This window comes from Chlorocebus sabaeus, chromosome 12 (assembly GCF_047675955.1).
Source record: "Chlorocebus sabaeus isolate Y175 chromosome 12, mChlSab1.0.hap1, whole genome shotgun sequence".
NCBI classification, from domain to species: Eukaryota; Metazoa; Chordata; class Mammalia; order Primates; family Cercopithecidae; genus Chlorocebus; species Chlorocebus sabaeus.
The window spans coordinates 78,883,562-78,907,598 of record NC_132915.1 but is presented as its reverse complement, the minus strand read 5'-3'; the positions used below and the strand labels follow the sequence as shown (position 1 = coordinate 78,907,598).

General features: G+C 39.0%; 1 protein-coding gene and 1 pseudogene across 2 annotated transcripts in view; both read left to right on the top strand.

The window, feature by feature from the left end:
- CTNNAL1 (catenin alpha like 1) overlaps window positions 1-24,037 on the top strand; it is a 71,862-nt gene that overhangs the window by 19,330 nt on the left and 28,495 nt on the right. For both annotated transcript variants that reach the window (XM_007968479.2, XM_073021824.1), the window contains exons 3-10: window positions 2,605-2,792; window positions 4,579-4,698; window positions 8,102-8,191; window positions 9,233-9,403; window positions 13,044-13,244; window positions 15,807-15,893; window positions 20,033-20,191; window positions 22,372-22,464. In XM_007968479.2, the coding sequence (XP_007966670.1) occupies window positions 2,605-2,792; window positions 4,579-4,698; window positions 8,102-8,191; window positions 9,233-9,403; window positions 13,044-13,244; window positions 15,807-15,893; window positions 20,033-20,191; window positions 22,372-22,464 (1,109 nt within the window). The remainder of the gene's footprint in view (window positions 1-2,604; window positions 2,793-4,578; window positions 4,699-8,101; window positions 8,192-9,232; window positions 9,404-13,043; window positions 13,245-15,806; window positions 15,894-20,032; window positions 20,192-22,371; window positions 22,465-24,037) is intronic.
- Window positions 2,855-3,014, top strand: LOC119619282 (5.8S ribosomal RNA; annotated as a pseudogene).

Here is a 24,037-nt window from a genome sequence, read left to right as displayed (position 1 = left end):
ATCAAAAATAAAAAAGCCTGGGGTCTACTCAGAAAAATGAAAGGTTGAATAATGCTGTATATGCAGGCTTATATGTGGTATCTTTTGTGGTTGAGAGGTGTAGAAAAAAATTAACGTTTTCCAGAGGATCAGAGGAAATATTTTTATCCTTTTAGCTATTAATGATAGAATGCAAAGTGATACTTTTCCTCCTGCCCCTTCTGTATGCTTTAAGGTTAATTCTAAGCACTTTTGTTCTCTGTATATTTTGCTATCAAAACTTTGTATTAGTTACCTATTGCTGTGTAACAAATTAACCCAAACTTAGCAACTTAAAACGGCAAACATTTGCTATCTCAAACAGTTTTTGAGGGGGCACCAATCAGGGAGTAGCTTCACTGGGTGGCTCTGTGTCAGTGTGTCTCATAAGGTAGTGGTCAGTGTGTTGACCAGGCCTCTGTTACCTGGAAGCTTGACTGGACTGCAGGTCTGCTTCCAGCCTCCCTCTCATGGTTGTTGGCCAGAGGCCTCACTTCCTCTCCACGTAGGTCTCTGCGTAGTAAGGGCTGCTTATGACATGGCAACTGGTTTCTCTCAGAGAGAGAGAGCAACCCAGACAGCCGCATCAGTTATTTTAGAACCTAAGCTTGGAAGTGACATACCATTACTTCCACCATACCAACCCTCATATGGTGTAGGAGGGGACAGACAGCACAAGGTTGTGCATAACAGTAGGTGGGGATCATGGGGAGCCTTCTTGAAGGCTGGTTACCACAGAATTCCTCTATCTGTAGAGCTTCAGTGATTGTCTTTATAAACAAGACATCCAAGTCTGCATTACCAGTCCATGTCACATAGCTTATTTTTGGTGTATTCCTGTGTTATTTCAAGCTCCTGTTGTCTGAAAGTAAAATTATCATCTCCCTTCCAATGCCCTTCTGATTTTCTTTAAGCAACTTAGGTTTACAACTTTGAGGCCATTTTTTCACTTGTTCTTTCCTCCTTATCATTGGTCAGGTACTAATTTTATGTTTTGTCATAAAAATGTCTCCCAAATCATCTTCTTAATGTTCCTATGGCTACTATACTAGTAAGGTCCCTACTATTTCACACCCACAATTGATATAATAGCCTGGCTTTAAGTCTTTCCTTTCCATTCTGTTTTATGTACTCCTGCTTTCTTTTTTTCTTTTTCTTTTTTTCTTTTTTTTTGAGACGAAGTCTCACTCTGTCACCCAGGCTGGAATGTAGTGGAGCCATCTCAGCTGACTGCAACCTCTGCTTCCCAGGTCCCAGTGATTCTCTGCCTTAGCCTCTTGAGTAGCTGGGATTACAGGCCCCTGCCACCACACCTGGCTAATTTTTGTATTTTTTTAGTAGAGACCGAGTTTCGCCATGTTGGCCAGGCTTGTCTTGAACTCCTGACCTCAGGTGATCCGCCTGCCTCGGCCTCCCAAAGTGCTAGGATTACAGGTGTGAGCCACCGCGCCTGCCAGACTGATTTCTAAACCTTGACTTATATTTCACCCTGTGGCCTCTCCATTAAGATTCTAATACTTTTTACTCAAGATCCTTAGCCTATGAGCAGACACATTATTGTGTGTATGTAATAGAATTGACAGGAGGGCTTTTGTAAGAAAATCAATCCGTTAGGCACACAGGTATATTTAGGACTTTAAAAAATGATCTTGAACACTATAAGTTGGTTAAAGGTTTATTATTTTTAAAATCTTTTTAACTTATAACAGTATGGAGGTTTCAAGAATGTTACAGCCTTGAGGAGGCAAACACTTGTATTGTTTTATTAGTAGATAATGACCGTTACAGAAATCAAAAGTTTTTATAGCAACAGTGAAGAAGATAATTTTTCTAGAGGGTTGGGAGGGAGTTCAATTAATAGAATGGTTTATGCCAGGCATCATATGAAGTTTATATAAATTCAAACTGCAGCCTGAATGAGGGCCAGCCTGTCGTTTGAATTCTCAGGACAGAGGCTTTTGTTTTGTTTACTTTCCCCACCCAAAGTCCAGGCTTTGTTTGTCTGACAGACAAACTTCCTTATTGTTTCTTTTTGCCTATTGACAGTTATTTATGGGTCTCCAATATATTGAAGATGTCATCCCTTGGGACCCAAAGCTCTATCTTTTTTCTCTCCCTGAGGATTCCTGAAAACCCAAACCCCTTCAGCTTGTGGAGATCGGCAGTGACCCCTGACTTCTCCCTGGCCTGGCCCCAGTCCAAGCCTTGGCACCTGCTTACTGCTCTGGTTTTAGGGTATTCTTTAGTTTTTGACTCATGGGACTTCTCTTACTGTCTTGTAGGGCAGGAGCTTTTAGATTGTGTAGTTTGCATTACCACTGGAAACAAAAATTATGATGTTTTTCAAACTGGGTGAGGGCAAAATTTGTCACCATTCTTAAGAGTGTGCTATTATTTTCTGGTTAGAAAGCTTTGTATGATAATCCCTACAATCGTAAAGGTGAAACTGTTTCTTGTTCTTGAAGTAAGAGTCCAAAGCTGAGTTCCTCCTCATTGTGCCTTACCTTCAAGGTTAGAGAAAAGTCTAGATTTTAATTTGTGTGTCTTACTGCCAGTTTGACTTCACCCTCTCTCCTTTCTTGTTAGGAGAAACAATTGCAGCATTGACAGACATAACCAACTTGAACCATCTGGAATCTGATGGGCAGATCACAATTTTTACAGACAAAACAGGAGTGATAAAGGCTGCAAGATTACTTCTTTCTTCAGTGACAAAGGTGTTGTTGCTGGCAGACCGAGTAGTCATTAAACAGATAATAACATCAAGAAATAAGGTACTTACCTTTCTGATGTTGCTGTATTTTTGTCTTTCTGTGTTGTTCAAAGTGCTTCTTATGACTTTTAGTGGTGGATCACTTGGCTCACATGTGGATGAAGAGTGCAGCTAGCTGTGGGAATTAATGTGAATTGCAGGATACATTGACACATTGATCATCTACACATTGAATACACTTGGGCCCTGGGTTCCTCCTGGAGCTATGCCTGTATGAGCGTTTCTTAAAAAAAAAAAAAAGTTCTTTTTAGGTTAATTTAAGTAATTTGGCAATGCTTGACTATTATTGTTTATAACTCTGTCTGTAGTTTAAAAGTAGTGTTTCTTCTATATGTGTAATTCTTAAATGATGAGTATACTGTGCCTAAACTTCTGAATGCAAGTAATGTCTCCTCTTAGAGAATCATTATCTGCTTGTTGAGGCTTATTGGTAAAAGCTTTAAATGTGTACAACATTTTGAAAGAAAAGGCAAGCACTATGATAATGTATGTAGCAGAAACTTAGTTGATAAAAATACTGAATTCTTCAGTACTTTTTTTCCCTCCCAAATCAGAGACTAACAATATTTAACTTAAGACACAGTTAAATCAGTGGAAATGATAATTATCCACAGCTACAAAATTTCTGCATGCAGAGTTCCTAAATGTTACTGAATAATCTCAAAATGTGCAGAACGGATTTAGACTCTTCCAGTCCAGAAGTTAATCTCTCAGATGATGATCATGCTCCATGATCATCTGGGAATCCAGGGTCTGTATGATCACTTCTTTCTTTGGATAATTCCCTAGGCAAAGAGGAGAGCAGTTGGCCAGGGCAGGAGTTGTCCTAGTAGGATTTGAGGATAAAACCACCTGATGAATGTTGAATGAATGAGAAATTGGAGAGGTGGATCTGGCAGCGCTAGAGAAACAGAAACAACCTTCCTCTCTTTGAAAGATGGAGTTTCTGCACAGCAGTGGCAATGTGCCTTATCTGTGTTAGCTGCCTGAACTTCCTGAGCTGCCAGGGCAGATTAACATGCCAAATATTCATCATATTCTCATGAAAAATAAGTAAACACAGGATATCTGTGTTTTTTTAACCTATCTTGTTCTGACTAAAACAATCTAGTCATGTTATTTTAAAGAAAAGTATTTGAAAATATGTTTCACATCTATTTACTTTATTTCTTACATCAAGAAAACACATAACATTTTAGTCATTGGCTCTACCACAGATTCACACTCTTTATTCACCCCTGACGGCCCATTCCTGACTGAACTAGACTGATTTTCCTCCTCTTAAAGTCCCACACTTCCCTTTTGACTCCATACTCTGCAGATGATGAGGTTCCTTCTGCTTTCCTGAGAATGTTAGGGTTCCTGTTATCCTGGTTCACTGAGCCTTAAAGCTTGTGTGTGCTGACTTTCATCCTCCCCCCTTACCAGTTCTCTGAAGATTTGATTACTGTAGTCCTGCCCATGCTCACCTCCTAGACTTGGCTACATAAATGATCCCTTCCTTTGTATATGTAGTCATTTCTTTTATTCTTTTTCCTTTTCAAATAACTGAAAATCTCATCCTATAAACAAATCATTCCCCTAATAATTCTGTGCCTTGAATCTACTTCTACTTCTCTGAGCATCCCCTTCTGTGTCTTCTTTCTGGATCCTCCTCAGCTTTCACCTAGAATTCAGAATTTTCCCTTTTTTCTCTCTACTCAGAGCCTTGACAATCTCAGTCTCTTGTGTAGCTATCACCAAATAATGAAAATAATGCAAATAATGAAATATTCTCTGTTTTGCAGGTTCTTGCAACTATGGAAAGACTAGAGAAAGTGAATAGCTTTCAAGAGTTTGTCCAAATATTCAGTCAATTTGGAAATGAAATGGTGGAGTTTGCACATCTGAGTGGAGATAGACAAAATGTATGTATTCATCACATTTTACAATCTTCAGATAAATACATACTTTTTAGTTTGGATGGAGGTATGATCTTTAGGATTGTTTGGATTGGTTTCTTTGCTTATTAAGTCTATAGCCTTGGTCTTGAAAGCCTTTCACAAATAAGCCAGCAAAGTAGATCTGTAAGTAGATCTGTATGTCTTTTTTTGCACATTTATAACAGTTAATTTGGTTCCCGCCTCACACACTGGGAAAGGTCATACTTGCCTTCAGGGCTCAACTCAAGTACTTCTTCTTTGTATTTGGTTACTTTCTCTTTTATGAAGCTTTCCATTTGATTCCTCTACCAGGGCTCAGGCATGTAAAATTGAGTCATCATACGTATTCTTATAGTATCTTGTTAGATATTTGTTATTCTTACCATATTAGATTAATAGTAATAACCCAAGCTATTATTTATTTGCACTGCCTATGTGTTAGGTACTTAATGTACATGATCTCATTTAATTCTCAAAACATCCCTATGAGGTAGGTATTGTTACTACTGTTTTACATACAGGGAAACTGAATCTGAGACAAGGATAAACTTTCCCAAGGTCACTATTCTTGCAGATTGAACTCAGTTATATCTGATACTAAAGCCTGTAGTTCTCAAACTACAACATGATAGTTGTTTTTTTATTTTATTTTATTTTATTTTATTTTATTTTATTTTATTTATTTATTTTTTGAGACAGAGTCTTGCTCTGTCGCCCAGGCTGGAGTGCAGTGTCGTGATCTTGGCTCACTGCAACCTCCACCTCCCGGGTTCAAGTGATTCTCCTGCCTCAGCCTCCTGAGTAGCTGGGAATACAGGCATGCACCACCACTTCTGGCTGAAGAGGTATCTATTTTTAACAATTTAGCTCATTAAATGTGAGACCCCTGAAACTTACTGGCAGCCTTTTTATCATCTTTGTGTTTGATAAGTGCTACTCCTGGGTCATTTTTGTGGAATATGCATCCAGGGTTGAAATACTTTCTCCTTTAGAATAGTCAGAATATCCTGCAAAGAGCTATAGGTCAGGTGCGTTCTCAGTTTTCTCAGCAAATATTCATAAGCTGCTTACTGTTAACCAAATACTACACTAGGTGTTGAGGATTCAGCAGTAAATAAAAGTGACAAAAGCCTCTGCACTCATGGAGCTTATGTTTTAGTAGGGGTGGGAGGAGATAGACAATAAAACAGAAACATGCATGGTGTGTTCAAAGAACACGAAGGCCAGTGAATGGATCAAAGTGAGCAAAGGGGAAGGGTAATAAGATGAAATCAGAGAGGTAGTGGGCAGGCCGAACTGTGTAAGGACTTTGACTTTAAGTAAAATGGGGAGCCACTACAGGTTTTGAGTAGGAGAATGATATTTTCTAACTTACATTTTAACAGTATCACTCTAGCTGCCATGTTGAGAATAGTTTGCATGGAGACAAGGTCAGAGACAGGGAGACCACTCAAGAGGATATTACAGTAATCTATTGAGAGATGATGGTGACCTGGACCAAGGTGGTAGAAAGTGGCAGTGGTAAGTCTGGGCATGGTGGCTCATGCCTGTAATCCCAGCACTTTGGGAGGCTGAGGTGGGCGGATCACCTGAGGTCAGGAGTTTGAGACCAGCCTGGCCAACATGACGAAACACCATCTCTTCTAAAAATACAGCAATTAGCTAGGTGTGGTGGCACATGCCTGTAATCCCAGCTACTCAGGAGGCTGAGGCACGAGAATTGCGTGAGCCTGGGAAGCAGAGGCTGAAGTGAGCTGAGATCATGCCACTGCACTCAAGCCTAGGCAAGGGAGGCAGACTCTGTCTCAAAAAGAAAAGAAAGTGGCAGTGGTGACAGCCTTACCCAAGTCTGGGAAAGTACTTCTGGAGGTATTGGGAAGCTTCGCTTAGTACTTCATGGACCATCTGGGTTTTATGGACGCCTCTGTCCTGAGGACCAACCCTTTCCAGGTTGAGATGCTATCTTTTTCTGTCGCTTGTTATCACTATTCATCATATGGTGTCATATGTGGCTTGTAAGTGTTAGGTATGGCATACACACCTGATGAATTGTCAGCTAGACCCACAGGTGGTTTTGAAAGGAGTCCTGTCCAAAATGTTAAAGACAAGAGGAATGGGTGGAAATTTTATAAGCAACCTCAACCTTTATCTATAGGTACCCATGATGGATGATACTCACATATAGGACACAGTTCTTTGGGATGTGATCTGCATTAGCTTTGGGGTTATACGCACTTTGTTGTACACTATTTGTAATTCCATCTCTATCTCTTATTAAATCTATAGTGGGATGCAAGTGAGTAAGAGTGATATTATTGTGTAGGACTAACTTCTGAATCCATTCTAATTTATTCAGGCAAATTTACTTTCAAAGGCAAATCATACTCAAATTTTAAGTTTTTCTTATTTGTAAGAAAGGGCCTTTAATCTAACTTACAAATAAAAAAGACTAATGTGACAGGGAAAAATTTTATGTAATTCAAATTTCGATGTCCATAAATAAAGTTTTCTTGGAACACAGCCATTCTTATTTATTTGTGTATTGTCTCTGTTTGCTTTCACACTACAATGACATAATTGAGTAGCTGTGATGGAGACCATATAGCTCAGAAGGCCTCAAATGTTTATCTGGGCTTTAATTGAAAGTATTGCCCACCTCTGATTTAGATATAATAACCAAATTATTAACAGAGTATTTTGTTATAGATTTGATCAGCAAACTTTGGCTACCTCATATAATAGCACACATTCTATTGAGGGCTCTGTGAGGAGAAGCCACCCCCTAGCAAAACAAATTCAATCCACAATGCTTTCTTAAGTGTTCCTTTTCAGTCTTGTTGGGGAAAGTTATCTACCAAAGAAACATCTTAAGAATATTTCAGAGCAGCATTTCAGTTAAGAGTAAGACAAACAAACCCCAATTTGAGATGTATAGCAGTTAGGTGGGATTAGACAAGGCTCCTTAAATAATCAACTTTTAAGTGTCTGTTTTGAAGGAAATAATAGTCGATAGATGCTCAGAAGACAATTTACTTTTAATTAAGTAAGACATAGGCTGGGTGTTTCTGGTTAGGGGTGCAGTGTGTGCACTTGGCGTGAGAATGTCAGGTATGACAGAACACCAGAATGTCAACCATGTACAGCCTCTACCTGTGTCTCAGTTCCTGGCTCTCCAGCCCTTACTAAGAGTAGCTTTTTCTTTCTACTCATATTGTGTTGATGTGTTTATATTTGAAGCAGTGACAGTTTGTAAAACTTTATCCTGGGTTTTTTTTTTTCTACTTAATATTATTGAATTTTTGAGTATTATTGTTGAATAAATACTTTCTTAAGTAATTGGATTGTTTACATGATCTTAGAATCCTCCTTGATTTTATTTCATATTTAGGATTTGAAAGATGAAAAGAAAAAGGCAAAAATGGCAGCAGCTAGGGCAGTTCTTGAAAAGTGTACAATGATGCTTCTCACAGCTTCAAAGGTAAGAGAATTTTTGTTTTACTGTGTAATAAATTAATAATTAGAAAACCTGACTAAATGCATTTAACTTACATAATTTACAATTTAAAAAAGATCAAAGTGATAACTTAGAACATAGGCCTGAATAGTTAAATCTGTTATTATTTATAAGAATGCTAACTTTCTTCCCCAACTCCAAATAATAATTAATTTATGAGTCAGCTCTGACTGAACAGCTTAGCAGAACATGGTATATTAGGTGCTATGAATTAAGGCCTGTCACACATGGTCGCTGCCTGCAGGGTTTTGCCAGTCTCACTGAGGAGCCAGCACATGTGCTCCAGAAAAAGTGAGGCAAGTTAAGATTTGTTAAGTACAGTGGAGTAAGAAGTCAGCCCTTAGTTATTCTGTAAATTCACCCTTTAATTCCTTTTTCCACTTTTAACAAAATTATCAGTCAAGAGTATTTCCAAACAGCAATTGGCCAGAAAATTGATGCAATTCTAGAATGAATGAATAAAATGTCTCATTAGCAATTTGTTTGGAATAACCTTTTCTTCTGAGAGTATTTACCCTGTGCTAGAATCAGTGAAGCCACAAAAACAGAGACTTCATGGAACCCACTCAGAAGGCTCTGTTTTGTCTAGGCCCTTGAGTTTTTCATTTACATTATTTTTTAAAAGTCAAGATGCATCCATGATCATATTTCATCTCTGTTCATTTCATTTTTCTTCATTCTTTTTCATTTCTTGCATATGTAAGGCAACATTCAAAAATAGTTTTAATCATGATGGAGAGATTTTTTCTCAAAAAATTTTTAAGTAAACTTACTATTGAAGTATAAAGGTATAGTTTTGCACTCTGCATTTTTTTTATTTAACCTTGCTATCGCTTTTTACTCATCCTGCTTCCACTTTAGTGAGGAGAAGCAGCTGAGTGAGCCAGGGACCCGGGAGATTTTGGTAAAGAACCATTTTTCTTAGCATGACATGTTCTCTGTAAGATTTTTGTGCATTATGACATAAATCAAATATTAAAATAAAAAATTTCAATTGTTTTGAAGACATGTCTGAGGCATCCCAACTGCGAATCAGCCCATAAAAACAAAGAAGGAGTATTTGACCGCATGAAAGTGGCATTGGATAAGGTCATTGAAATTGTGACTGACTGTAAACCGAATGGAGAGACTGACATTTCATCTGTCAGTATTTTTACTGGAATTAAGGAATTCAAGGTAAGAATAAAGAGAGTATATTTTGATTTTTCTCTTTCCATTTTATTTTAATTTTTTGAGGTGTAGTCTCGCTCTGTTGCCCAGGCTGGAGTGCAGTGGTGTGATCTCGGCTCACTGCAACCTCCGCCTCCTGGGTTCTAGTGATTCTTGTGCCTCAGCCTCCCAAGTAGCTGGTACTACAGGCATGTGCCACCATGCCTGGCTAATTTTTGTATTTTTGTATGTTGGCCAGGCTGGTTTCAAACTCCTGACTTCAGGTGATCTGCCCGCCTGGACCTCCCGAAGTGCTGGGATCACAGGCATGAGCCACTGCACCCAGTCTTTTCTTTCCATTTTAAAGGAGCACCATTATGTATAGTATCCATATTTTTGTGTAATGTTTTAGAACAATGCTTCACAAAAGCAAATATATCTATTTAAAGCAATGCCACTCTGTACAAACCTGTTGCTCAGTAATATTTACGTTAGAGGTATATTTACAGAGAACACTGGTCTTTGGTTATACTAGCTACTCTGGCCCTTTTTAGCTGTATGATTTAGCTGTAGCCTGCTGTTTAAAAGAATGTTCCCTTTCTGTTTTTTGAGCAGTGCCATACATTTTTGAGCAGTACCATCCATAGGATGATGGCAAGCAGCAAATCATTTCTGCTAGAATTCCTGCTTTTCTCTGTGTTAGAAGGTTGATACTTTGAGACTATAGTGATAGAATTAGTAATAATTAAAATTTAAAAATAAACAGTAATACACACTAACAGTTATTGAGTCTTTACTCTGTGCCAGCCCTTTTCTGAGTGTTTTAAATATATGAACTTATATAATCCTCAAAGAATTATTGCTATTATTTCCATCACACTTTTGAGGAGCTTGAGAAACAGAAAGGAGATTAACTTGCTGGCTACTAAGTACCGGAGTTGGGATTTGAAACTAGGCAGTGTGACTCCAGGAAGTCTGACTTCTCATCAGAAGTCATAAACATGGTGAAGATGCTTTCGGGGTAAGAGCAGTGTCTGAGTTGGGAGGGCCCTAAGAAGTCATCTGGTACAATGCCCTCCTTTAACAGATCAGAAAACTGAGGCCCTGAGAAGTTATCCAAATGCTAAAGGTTTCCACCTTTCTAACAGACAGGACTGTGATGAGAATGACGTTCTTTCCATTTTACTGCACTTTGATTTATTTTATGTATTTATTTTTGAGATGAAGTCTCGCCCTTGTTGCTCGGGTTGGAGTGTGATTGCGTGATCTTGGCTCACTGCAACCTCTGCCTCCTGGGTTCAAGCGATTCTCCTGCCTCAGCCTCCTGAGTAGCTGGGATTACAGGCGCCCACCACCCCACCCTGCTGATTTTTGTACTTTTAATAGAGATGGGGTTTCGCCATGTTGGCCGGGCTGGTCTCGAACTCCTGACTGCAGGTGATCCACCCACCTCAGCCTCCCAAAGTGCTGGGATTATAGGCCTGAGCCACCACACTGGCCGTGCACTTGGATTTCTAATTGTGTGAAGGTCTAAGTAGGAACATGGGGTGAAAGACAGTAATGGGAAGAATATCTCTTTTTGCTCTTAATAAATATTTTATTTAATTCCTACCTGCCCTTTAGGTGGATATGATTATATACTGGGTTTTTTTTTGCTTTTTTTTTTGTTTTTATTGTTTTTGTTTTTTTTTTGGAGGAGAGCTAGTAAGTGGTAGAACCCTTCTTTAGGCCCAGGATTGTCTAATCCCAAAGTCCATGACCTTTCACTTTACACCTCTGGGTTTGTTTATATGATGCCAGTCCTACCACTGAGTCTTCCTGAAGGGAAAGAAGCTTGTAGGGATCACACCTTCTCTTAGAAATTTTATTGCTGAAAGCGATCTTAGAGATTATTTTTCTAATCCTCCCTTTTTATAAATGCTGAGGGAGGAGATGTGTTGTCAAAGGATAATGAGGGAAACAAGTCGGATGAGAGACATCTTTCGCCTCTTGCTGCTGCATTTCTGGTGCAGGTGAAGGAGGGGCAGTGCTCTGCCTGTGGCTGCTGCCGACAGCTCTGGCTGCTGCCCTCTCACCATCAGGCATGCTGGAGGCAGAGCTGTTATAAATAGGTTCAGTCTCACTGTCTGTGATTATCTCTTTGGCGTCTTACTGTTTTTCTGATGGAGAGTATAATCTGTGGTGGGAAACTGGATACTTTGTTGTATTTGGTACTATGAATATATGGACACATGTTATGAAACCATATCAATAAATAGCCTCTTTAAAAAAACCCCACAAAACTCCACTAAGTTGCTGTCTAAAAACATATGTATTTTCTCTCTAAAGGGAAAATAAAAAACCTTAACATAAATGGTATGAGGCCAATATAACTGATTTTTATGTTTTAATTCTGTTTAAATTCTCAAATTTAATTCTCTTAAATTAATAAAATAAATTTAATTCTCTGAGAAGATCCCCATTGTAAATTCCATACCTTACTATTATCCATAGTCTTTCCTAGCTTAAATACGAGTTTCTGTCTACCTAGGATGGAGTGATCACCTGACACAACTTGGGCTAAGAGCAGGAGGGGAAGCAAGGACTCTCCTCTGACATCTTGACTTTCCCAAACTTTGGTATTTTCATGGATCATGTTAAAATGGATCACACGTAAGGATTAATTAAAATAACATTTATGAAAGGACTTTAAAGTGTTAAACAAATGTAAGCTATCCTTATTATCACATTCATTGTGACCATAATCATGATCATTACCGCTTGTTGCCTCTTGGCCCAAGTTGTCTGTGTGACATATTTCATGGACTATAGTGTTTTATAGGTTTGAAGTGGCATGATGCATCGTAGAAAACTGAGAGAGAAAGACTGCATACGTGAGCATGTGTTCATCACATAGTCAAGGAGCTCCAAACAGGGTGGCTGAAGTGAAAGGTTGTTAGGGGGTTCAGGGGGTGAGATAGACTGTTAGAGAGGTATATAAAGACAGGTCATAGAGGATTTTGTGCTATACCATAGATGTGTGGGCTTGATTCTCTATAGATAGTGAGGAGCTATTAGAGGGAGGTGGCAGTATCAGACGGTTTACATTTTAGATTATATAGACCCTCTGGTAGAGGATGTTTGGGTCAGTAAGGTGCTGGTGGGGACTTTAAACAAAATTTAGGGAGACCCGTTAGGTAACTAGGACAGTCTTCGTTGAATTAACGAAAGAAAAATGGATGCTTTCCCCAGTCCTTCTCACACCCCACATCTTCCACATCATCCTTCCCCCTGGGCTCAGTACATGTCATATTTGGGTGTAAGTTATCTTCCAGGACTTTGCCTACTCATTTTCTCAGGTGCAAATCTTTTACCTGGAGGCTGGTTCATTTTTCCTACTGGTTGCTACAGGATGATGCTCTTTTTGCCTTAGTATTCACTAATCCCACAGGAATGTCATTGTATTAATTACTCTAGGAATGATGCTTTGCATGTATATTGAAGGCTTTTGAGCAATGTGTCCTCCTGGGTTAGTGGAGAATATAGATATCATTGGTGGCTGTATTTCCCCTCAGCTTGGGAAAAGAAAATGTTAGTGTTTTTTGGGCACTGTTAGAAATGACAACCCATTTTGGTCAAGTGTGTATATTGACTCACATTGATGGATGGATGTCCTTTTTGTTCTCAGATGAATATTGAAGCTCTTCGGGAGAATCTTTATTTTCAGTCCAAAGAGAACCTTTCTGTGACATTGGAAGTCATCTTGGAGCGTACAGAGGACTTTACTGATTCTGCCTACACCAGCCATGAGCACAGGGAACGCATCTTGGAACTGTCAACTCAGGCGAGAATGGAACTGCAGCAGTTAATTTCTGTGTGGATTCAAGCTGTAAGAACTTTTTAAAAAATCAAAGTAAATCTTATATAATGGCTTTCCCGTAAAGTTTTGCAAGATGTGGAAGCTAACATAATCACCAGGAGTATGAATTTGTTCCAGAATGGGACAGGATGTCTCATCCCTTTTTTCCCTCCTAGTTGGCCAAAATATCCTTCCCATCTAGCACTCACAGTACTTGACATTTATTTCCAGGCCTGTTGACTCTCATTCTAGCCAGTCTGAATTCTATGCCTTTGTCACTATCACTAGTTTACTCCGTTGTCCCCACTCTTTCACCAAACTCACCTCTGGAAAATTCCTCCCTAAAATGCTTCTTCAGAGTGAAGAACAGAGGAGTAGACCCCCATCTAGAAGTTCTTGGGACCTGAGCCTGACTGCTGGAGCCATTCAGATGTACACAGTTCTTACCTCTGAGGACAGCTGATTTACAGACACAATGATTTGGAAAACTTATTGGGGTATAGATTCAATGAAAACAAGGGTAGATCCAGCTGGCAAGTAAAAGCTTTTCACCCTTGCACAAATTCCTGGTCTAAAATTGGTGGGCGGCCACTCTGTGAGCCTTAAATGGGCTGTTGGTGTGCTTCAAGCAGAGGAGCTTATTTGGGCAAGAATGAACGGCCAAGACTGACGGAAATGGGACAGCATAGGAAGTGTGTACACAGTCTCTTATAGCAGGTGGATTGCAAAATGGAGAGACAGAGCCCTGGGGTATGTCTCTAGGATTATTTATTTCTTAGGCCCAGGCTCTGTCAAAAAAGTATTTAACATGGCTTACAATATACAACAGCCATAGTACAAATCTGGAAGTCATGAACAAAGCTTTGGCAGTAAAGATGATGAAGGAGGGTGGATATGGCTGAGACTGAAGAAAGAAGCAGCAGTTGATTTCCTTGTAAATAGAGTAATTTATGAATGAACGTAGATGTGAATCGCAGATTTCTCAGATATTTTCTTGGCATCACAGTAGTGCGCATATTCTTATTAACACGGAATCTTGCCCTAACGTAGAGTGGTGTGAGAGACTTGAGCATTGTTTTGTGTTTAGTTTGAATTATCTGTGTGATACACAATCTGAAGTGTAGATTGGTTCAGTGTTAAATTTTAAGTCCAACACTCACTATAAAGAGTTGCTTGTGATGAAATACTCTGTGTTGGGAATGTGATTCTATCAATACTCAAATTTGCAATTAGCAAATGTCACAAATTTAGCAAATTTACCCTGTGCATATTTCACAAGCACTCCGATCTCTGATCCTGCATGCTAGATGTGTTTTTCGTTCATTCATTTTTTTCAGCAGTTGTTATTGGTGCCTTTTATATGCCAAGCACCATAAATCTAAAGATGAATAAGAGAAAATCTTTGTCTGCAAGAATTTTACAATATAGAAATTTGTGGGAAGGGGTGAGACAAATGGAAATAGCTTTGTAAGTATCCTAAGAGAAGGTGTAAACTATGCGTTGAGACGGTTTGAAGGAGGACAAACTTATATTTAGGGAGAGGGCTCAAGAAGGCTTCAAGAAGTATTGATATTTAATTTTTATTTATCATGCAAAGAATTGAATCTCTGCTACCTATCCTTTGCTATGCCAGGTACTGTAGATTTAGTGGTGTGCAAAATAGATGTGAACCCAGCTTTCATGGTCTAGTGGGGAAGATAGACTTTAAACAAACAAAAAATAAAAAATTCCAGATGGTTTGGACTGAAAAAATAAATATGTAATTGCAAACTGGGATGATTATTGAGCAAAAAGATTACAGTGAGTAAGAAGAGGGTCTGATTTAGATTGAGTGATCTGAAAAAGCCTTTCTGAGAAAAAGACATTTATGTAAGATCTTAAAGATGAGTAGGATTTTAATTTTTAACTAGGTTAGGAGTGAAAGCATGGACATTCTAGGCAGAAAATAAAAGAGATCAATTTTAGACTTGATGAATTTATTAAAGAAAATTAGATTTTAAAAGTTCACCTTTCAATATAATCCATTGGTTCACAGAAAAATAAAGAAATAAAAAACAAAAGTTCACCTATTTGTAGTTAGCATTGAAAAATATGGCCGGGTGCGATGGCTCAAGCCTGTAATCCCAGCACTTTGGGAGGCCGAGACGGGCGGATCACGAGGTCAGGAGTTCGAGACCATCCTGGCTAACATGGTGAAACCCCGTCTCTACTAAAAAATACAAAAAGCTAGCCAGGCGAGGTGGCTGGTGCCTGTAGTCCCAGCTACTCGGGAGGCTGAGGCAGGAGAATGGCGTAAACCCGGGAGGCGGAGCTTGCAGTGAGCCGAGATCCGGCCACTGCACTCCAGCTCGGGCGACAGAGCAAGACTCCGTCTCAAAAAAAAAAAAAAAAAAAAAAAAAAAAAAAGAAAAATATAACTAAACTGAAATTTTATTTTCCACTGTAACTTTAAACAGGTAAATTTTGAAAACCTATTTTCATAGTTCACAGAATAATATTAAAATTTATTACGATTTACAGTTCAAATAAAATTAGAATTAACAGATTAAAGAGATACGGTAACACTATATATATACTTTTTAAAATTTTTAGCAAAGCAAGAAAACAAAAAGCATCGCTGAAGAACTGGAACTCAGTATTTTGAAAATCAGTCACAGTCTTAATGAACTTAAGAAAGAAGTAAGTATAGTTTGAAATTTAGCTTCTTCTAATTCTTTGCTAATTTTCATGTTGTATGGGTGTATGAAATGCATTAGTATTAGTATGTCTCTGTGCCTCGAAAATGGTTTTGAAAGTTTTCCTTTGAGGCCAGGCATGGTGGCTCATACCCGTAATTCCAGCACTGTGGGGAGGCCAAGGTGGGAGGATCACTTGAGCCTAGGAGTTCAAGATTAGCCTGGGCAACATGGTGAAACCCCATCTCTACAAAAAACACAAAAGATTAGCCAGGTGTGGTGGTTAGCGCCTGTAGTCTCAGCTACTCGGGAGGCTGAAGTGGGAGAATCACCCCAGGACTCAAGGCTGCAGTGAGCCATGATCACGCTGCTGTACTTCAGCCTGGGTGCCAGAGTGAGACCCTGTCTCAAAAGAGAAAAAAAAAAAAAGTTTTCCTTTGACATAGTTATTTTGAAGCCATGATTTTATTAATGCCCTCATTCTCAAAGTTTGTATATGAATTTTCATAGCTTTATTCATAATAACAAAAAACTAAGAACCACCTAGAATTCCATCAACAGAGGAATTGATAAATGAATTTTGGAATAATTCTACCAAATACTATTCAGCAATAAAGGAGAACAGTATTGATACATGCAACAATATGGATGAATCACTAAGACATACTAAGCAAAAGAAGCCAGACACAAATGATTATATGTATAAAATTCCATTTAGAAAAAAACAATTCTAGAAAAGGCAAAACTAATTTATAATGACATAAATCAGATCAGTGGCTATCTCATGTCAGAGGTCGGGGTATATTTACTGCAAAAGGGCATAGGAAGACTTTTTGGCATGTTGGAAATGTTCAAAATTAATTGTGGTGGTGGTTACATGGCTGTGTATGTTCATCAAAACTCACTGAACAGTACCTTTAAAATGGGTACCTTTTGTGGTATATGAATTCTATCTCACTGAAGTAAATTTAAAAAAATATTCCTTTGGTTGAGAGGGTTTCCCTGTTCCCTGAATAAAAAGTTGGTCATCTCATGACTTACTTGGCCACTCTCAGGTTATTGGAAGTCCTATGGTCACTTTAAGTCAGGTGTTCACAAATTACAACTGGACGATTTTCGTCAGTAGAGTGTATGGGGACACAGTGCTGCCCGTGGACCTACTGTCTACTGTTTTCTCACTACAACCGCAGAGTTGAATAGTCGCAATAGGGCCTAAAATATTTACTCTCTGGCCCATTGCAGAAAAAGTTTGCCAATTCCTGCTTTAAGTCACAAAACACGATCTCAGTTAAAAACTTAGAATGTTCCCTCCAATATATTAATCAGTATTTAAATCTTCATTTAGTTGTAGGGCTTCTCCCCTGTTCCCTGTTTTCCCAGCTCCAATTAGATAGAGCTTTTGGGAAGATGTGGTATCTTCTCCCTTTTTCACTTTCCTCACCCTCCATTACGTAGCTGTTGTTGATTTTTGTTAGGTTGTGGCATAGAGATAGAAGAGAGAAAGTTGAGAGGCAGAAGGTTTTTAGTGACTAGCACCCTTATCAAATGGCTTTGGGCTTGGTAGACATTTACAGCAGACTCACTCTCATGGATACTTTAGTGGTTCTTCAGAGGCTTTCCTGTCGCCCCCCACAACCCCCACCCCCTCCCCTCAACTCCTATATCCTGTTGCTCCCTCCACTTTGAGGCATGCCTGGAGGAGGGAGTCACAGTGGGCACCCAGCAGCTCTCCAGACAGACCCTCCTCACACAGACCTCTCCTTTGCCTTAACTCTGCTTTCTTAATTCTTTTATTTTTGTTATTTATTTTTTAAGATAGAGTCTCACCTGTTGCCCAAGCTGGAGTGCAGTGACGTGATCTTGGCTCACTGCCACCTCCACCTCAGGGGTTCAAGCACGATTCTCATGCCTCAGCCTCCTGAGTAGCTGGGATTACAGATGCAAGCCACCATACCCAGCTAATTTTTGTATTTTTAGTAGAGATGGGGTTTCATCATGTTGGCCAGGCTGGTCTCAAACTCCTGACCTCAAGGGATCCACCCGCCTTGGCCTCCCAAAGTGAGCTACTGCACCCGGGCTTAATTCTTTTATATTCTTGAAGACGGTCAAGGGCTCAAGACAATGAAATTAGAATTTTAAAAACATTTTCTTATTTTTGAGATAGGGTCTCACTTTCTTGCCCAGACAATGGTGCGAACATGGCTCACTGCAGCCTTGACCTTCTGGTCTCAAGTGATCCTCCTGCCTCATCCTCCCATGTAGCTGGGCCACAGGTGCATGCCACCATGTCTGGCTAATTTTTTGTAGAGACCGAGTCTCACTATTATAAGCTCAGGCTGGTCTTGAACTCCTGGGCTCAAGCAGTGTTTCCACCTTGGCCTCCCAAAGTGCTGGGATTACAGGTGTAAGCCATCATGCCTGGCTGAAATTGGTTTCTGGATGTTTCTTATATAAATTATATACATGGTGATCTGTTTCACATCTTACTTGGTGCTGATATGTCTATTGAAATCGTTTAAACATCCTGTTAAACATAGAAAGACATGGGTTTCTATGCTTTATAATAAAGCCTGCTGCCCTTGACACAAGGAAAAAACAAAATAAAACAAAAAGGAAAGAAAAAACCCTACCCATTTTATTCCAGACTGTTCAGTTTTAACTAAAGTATTGTTAAAATCCTGACTATCAGTAGAACATGGTCTACTGGTGATAGACTGAGTGGCTTTCCATAGGCTTCATTTTCGTTACCTCTTATATGGGTATATCCATGTCAACCTCATAGAATTCTTACAAGGATTAAGGGAGATAATGTATATAAGGCTGCTGTCAGGACGTGGCATAGAGCAGGAACTTTGCGTTTGTCCTGCCTCCCTCTCTTACACGTGAGAAGAGTTACGTGACCTTGGCAAGATACAGTCTCTGTGGAGCTGTTTCATAGTCTGTAAAATAAATGACTGGCATTAGATATTCTCTAAAGTCCTGCTGGCAAAGCAAAATCAAGTTCTTATGTGGCATTTAGTTTCTTAAGGAAAGTGAATTTTAGTTTCTTTGTTCTAACTGTAATTATTCTCATTTAGTTGCATGAATGTAGAGACTATCCTATTGTTAATTTTGGAGACAATCCTCTAATTTGAATTGAGATTGGATTACTTCCAGGAAAAAAGAAGTCACTTCATTCAAATAGATTTAATTCAAAGTCAGATTTTTCTGAGAACAATGTTATTAAAAATGATCTATTTTTGGACAACCCCAAAATAACCTGTCATGTCATTAAAAAAAAAAAAAGGGGGCAAGATAAGAAGAAAAGATTTTGGACTAATAGTGTCCAAAGATATCCAGTAAGAGTGAGCCATGCATTCCACCCAAAGTCAATAAAACCACGGGGTTTGTGTCACCCTTTAATCTGTTGTTTTTCCTGGGACCCAATTTGTTCGTAGAGGTAGAGAGTAAAGATCTGGATCGCAACTATAGACAGATTCTGACCTCCCTGAGAGCAGGGGTTGTGTCCTACTTGTCATGTATGCCCAGCCTCTAGTACAGTGCTACAGTGCTTGCCATGATATAGGTTTTTAATAAATTTTGTTAAATACCTAATTGACTGAATCTCACATTGGTACTTTTTCAGAAGTATGCTAAAGAACTTATTAATGATCACAAAATGCCAATTTTCTTAGTACTCTAAATATTGCACTCTTAATACTCTTAATACTCATAATGCTGTTTCATTCCTCACCAACTTTAAGACTAGCAGAAGCATTTTTCACCTAAGGGAGAAGCTACATGGGAAAGAACTGGTTGATAACAGAATGGAAAAGAGACAAGATTACTCAGCGAATAACCAGTTCATCTTTTAGAAACAGCATTAGCACTAGCACCAGGGGGTTAAAGGATGAATTAGATATCACTCCTGCCCTTGAGAGAAACTGTAAGCTCACCAGTGCTACACAACTCCTACTGTTACACAGGGAACTTTACACCCTCCCCTCAGTGGAACCCATGGAACTGCTTTGTGGCTTCTCTTTATCAATAGTTTTAAAGTGCTGATGTGGTGCTTGGTCACAAAATGTTATTGTTTGTTTTCTTTCCTTCATCACCCTTCTCCTTCTCCAACCCCCACTCCCCCACCCACACACACATCTGCAGCTTCATAGTACAGCGACACAGCTGGCAGCAGATCTATTAAAATACCATGCTGATCATGTGGTTCTAAAAGCATTAAAACTTACTGGAGTAGAAGGAAATTTAGAAGCTTTGGCTGAATATGCCTGTAAACTCTCTGAACAGAAAGAGCAGCTCGTTGAGGTGAGTAAACAAGGTGCTAAAGAAATTGTAGTTTAATAATGGCTTTATTAAACTATGTGGGAATGTTAACACAAATACACTTTTGGGTTAATTTATCTGAGCATTTTCTCTCTCCTTTGGAATCTTAAAAGCATAGCATGTATCTGTTCTGTTCCTGCAACGGTCTGGTCTCTAAAACAAAACAAAAAAAATGCTAAGACCCACAAAAGAACTTCTTAATCTTCTTTTCCTTATCCTCTCAGAGAAGTTAGACCTTGGAGTAGAGTCATGGAGGTATGTTGTATGACCTTGTTTCTGTTTGAATCCGTCAGGGTCTCAGCAGGGAGGAGATGGCACACTCAAATTAGGATAATTTGAAGAGAGTTTAATAAAGAAGCTATTTACAATTGCATAGACAGGGCATGGGGGAAACATACATGAGAGAGCAGTAATTGGGGCGAGTGGTAGCAAGGCTGGTAGCACTCCAGGCCCACATTAACAGGGGAATGTGGAATGTGGAAGCCTTTCAGAGAACTGCCTTGAGAGCTTTGTGATTTTAGGACTAGGCCCAGAGACAGCCCAAGGCGACCCTCCTGGGAGGAGCATGGGAGTCGAGGAGCATGGGAGTCAAAGCCCATTCTCTCCTTGGTTCTGTTCATCTGTGGATGGGGCTTCCCATTGGATATCCCATTAGGATAATCCCAATTATCCAAACATAAGTGTAGACAATATAGGTCAGTCTCCCAGGGCAAATGGCAGATGTGAGAAGGGAGGAGAGCAGTTAAGGAGGGACAACGAGAAGACATCTGACACACAATTCCAAATCTTAGTTATGAGTTACTGATGCTTCACCTGACACTTGCGTTATAATTCCAGTTAGGCTTATTGATTGATATTCTGAGCCTTCTGCCTATTGAAAATGTCAGATATCTACTAGAAAAAAAAAACCCAACTGTATTAGTCTGTTCTCACTCTGCTGATAAAGACATACTCAAGACTGGATAATTTATAAAAAAAAAAAAAGGGGGCGGTTAATGAACTCACAGTTCCACATGGCAGAGGAGGCCTCATAATCAAAGCAGAAGGCAAAGGAGGAGCAAAGGCACATCTTCCATGGCAGCAGGCAAGAGAGTATGTACAGGGGAATTCCCGTTTATAAAACCATCAGATCCTGTGAGACTTATTCACTATCACTAGAACAATATGGAGGAAACTGCCCCCATGATTCAGTTACTTCCACCTGGTCCCGCCCTTGACATGCGGGGATTATTACCAATTCAAGGTGAGATTTGGGTGGGGACACAGCCAAACCATATCACCAACCAAACAAAAAACTGAACCCATGTATAGCTTGTATGTATGAGGTAATTGCTAGCCAACATGTATATAAACGCACAGATGTGAACCATTTGGCGATCTTCACATAATCTAACATACCCTGCTCACCAAATCTCAAAGACTAATGGTTAAAAGGAACCTTTAGACGAATTGAACTGCCTTCCTCTCCTTTACTTGTTTACGTGGAAGCCTAAAAACTTCTGGGGGAACATTCTTAAAATGACTATAGATATAGCTTCTTCATTTAATAAATTTGATGCTGCTGTGTTTATAAACCAAATATTATAACTATAGGGAAACTGCTTATTTTAGGAATCCTGCAGCAAATCTTTTTAACATTGAAAAAAAAAATTTCTCTGATTTTCTGTTTTAAGCATCAAGATTTTCAGTAATTTCCTCTGATGTAGGGTCTCTCCTTATTATACCAGTCTGCCTAATCCAATGTTAGCTCCATTGGAAGATGGTGTTGATAGAACGTGTAGCTTGTAGCAACTCTGACATAGTTTAGCTATGAGACCTTGGGCAAGTTACTTCTCTGAGCCAAATTTCTTTATATATAAAATATGTGGGCACTACTAGGTCCTTCCAAAGGTTCCTTATGTTTCTAATATTCTGTAACCACCTTGCTATGATTGGATAGGAAGTAGAAACAGTGTTATACCTTTATTGGTATCTGCTTTGTTCCCAGAGAATCTATTGGTGAGCAATATAATATTATAATAATCTTCTCAGTAATGTTTAAGTTTATTTTAATAGGTTTTAAGAAATTTTATTTGTAAAATTTTCTTTTTAATTATAAAATGATACTATGTATTGTGGAGGATGAGGATGTGAAAGTTAACTGTAGACATGTTTTCTTGTAGACCTGTCGATTGTTACGACACATATCTGGGACAGAACCTATGGAAATAACCTGTATACATGCAGAGGAGACATTTCAGGTGACTGGCCAACAGGTATGATAATAGCAGATTGCTCCTTCTGTATTGTGTCCTATCTGAGTGTTGTAACAAATTGTGTGGATGGAAGCTATAAATGGTTCTTCGTAACTAAAGTCCAAATCTACGTAGAGAAAGAAAGATAATGGAATTTCTGTTGGTAGTGTGCCAGAACATGGCTAACCTTCCATTGGAGCTAGTCATCTGCCATATTGGAGACTGGTTCATTTAACTAATACTCTAGTTTATATCTATTTTAAAGGAAGCTGTTTACAATGTACTTATTATAACATGTTTGGAGATTAAGTTATCATGACATAAGAAGCCATATGTTATGTAATATTCACATTTCAACCTAATATTCAAATACGTTTCATGGTAATAATTAGGACATGAGACTAAGACACAAACAAAACAATGTTATGATATTACTTATAGGATTCAATTGGGACCAGGCATGGTGGCTAACACCTGTAACCCAGCACTTTGCGAGGCTGATGTAGGAGGATCACTTGAGTACAGGAGTTTGAGACTACCCTGGGTCACACAGCAAGACCCTGTCTCTGCAAAAAATAAAAATTACGCATGTGCAGTGGTGCATACCTGTAGTCCTAGCTACTCAGGAGGCTGAGGCAGGGGGATAGCTTGAGTCCAGGAGTTTGAAGCTGTAGTGAGCTATGATTGTGTCACTGTACACCAGGCTGGGTGACAGAGCAAGTGTCTATATTTGGGGGAAAAAAAAAGATCCAATCAGAAGCAAAATAACTATCTTAAATTAGGCAAATAGTACATTATAGTGTTAAAATAATAATTATGATAACCAGAATTAGCAACCACTGAAAGAATGTTCTGTTCAATGTTAAATGAAAAAAGTAGGGTACAGATTTGTATGTATACAAATTATTTCCATAATTTCATATGTGTAGAGAATGCATATACATATGAAAATACCTATATGACAATATCCTTGTGTAGCTAGGGTTTTTTTTCTGGATTTTCTATAGTAGAGGTAACATTTGTCCCTATAATCTTCAAAAGCTTTTTTAAAACTGATCATCTCATTTAATACTGTTCCTGTCAAATTAATCTAAGGAAAATGTTTAAAGACAGAGCTTCCTCCTTTTTTTTTTTTTTGTGTGTGTGTGTTTTTTTTTTGAGACGGAGTCTCGCTCTGTCGCCCAGGCTGGAGTGCAGTGGCATGATCTCGGCTCACTGCAGCCTCTGCCTCCCAGGTTCAAGCGATTCTCCAGCCTCAGCCTCCTAAGTAGCTGGTATTACAGGCATTTGCCACCACACTTGGCTAATTTTTTTATTTTTAGTAGAGACAGGGTTTCACTGTGTTGGTCAGGCTGGTCTCAAATCCCTGACCTTGTGATCCCCCCACCTCAGCCTCCCAAAGTGCTGGGATTACAGGCGTGAGCCACCATGCCCAGCTGTTTCCTTCTTTTTTAGAGTCTAAGCTGTAAAATAAAGTTTTGCAGTTGTTCTTTTATTTATATTTTAATTTATACTTTATTTATATCCGTTTATTTACTGTCAGCCAAAAGGATTCCTCCTAACTTGCAATATTGGGCAGTAGAGGTTGAGTCCC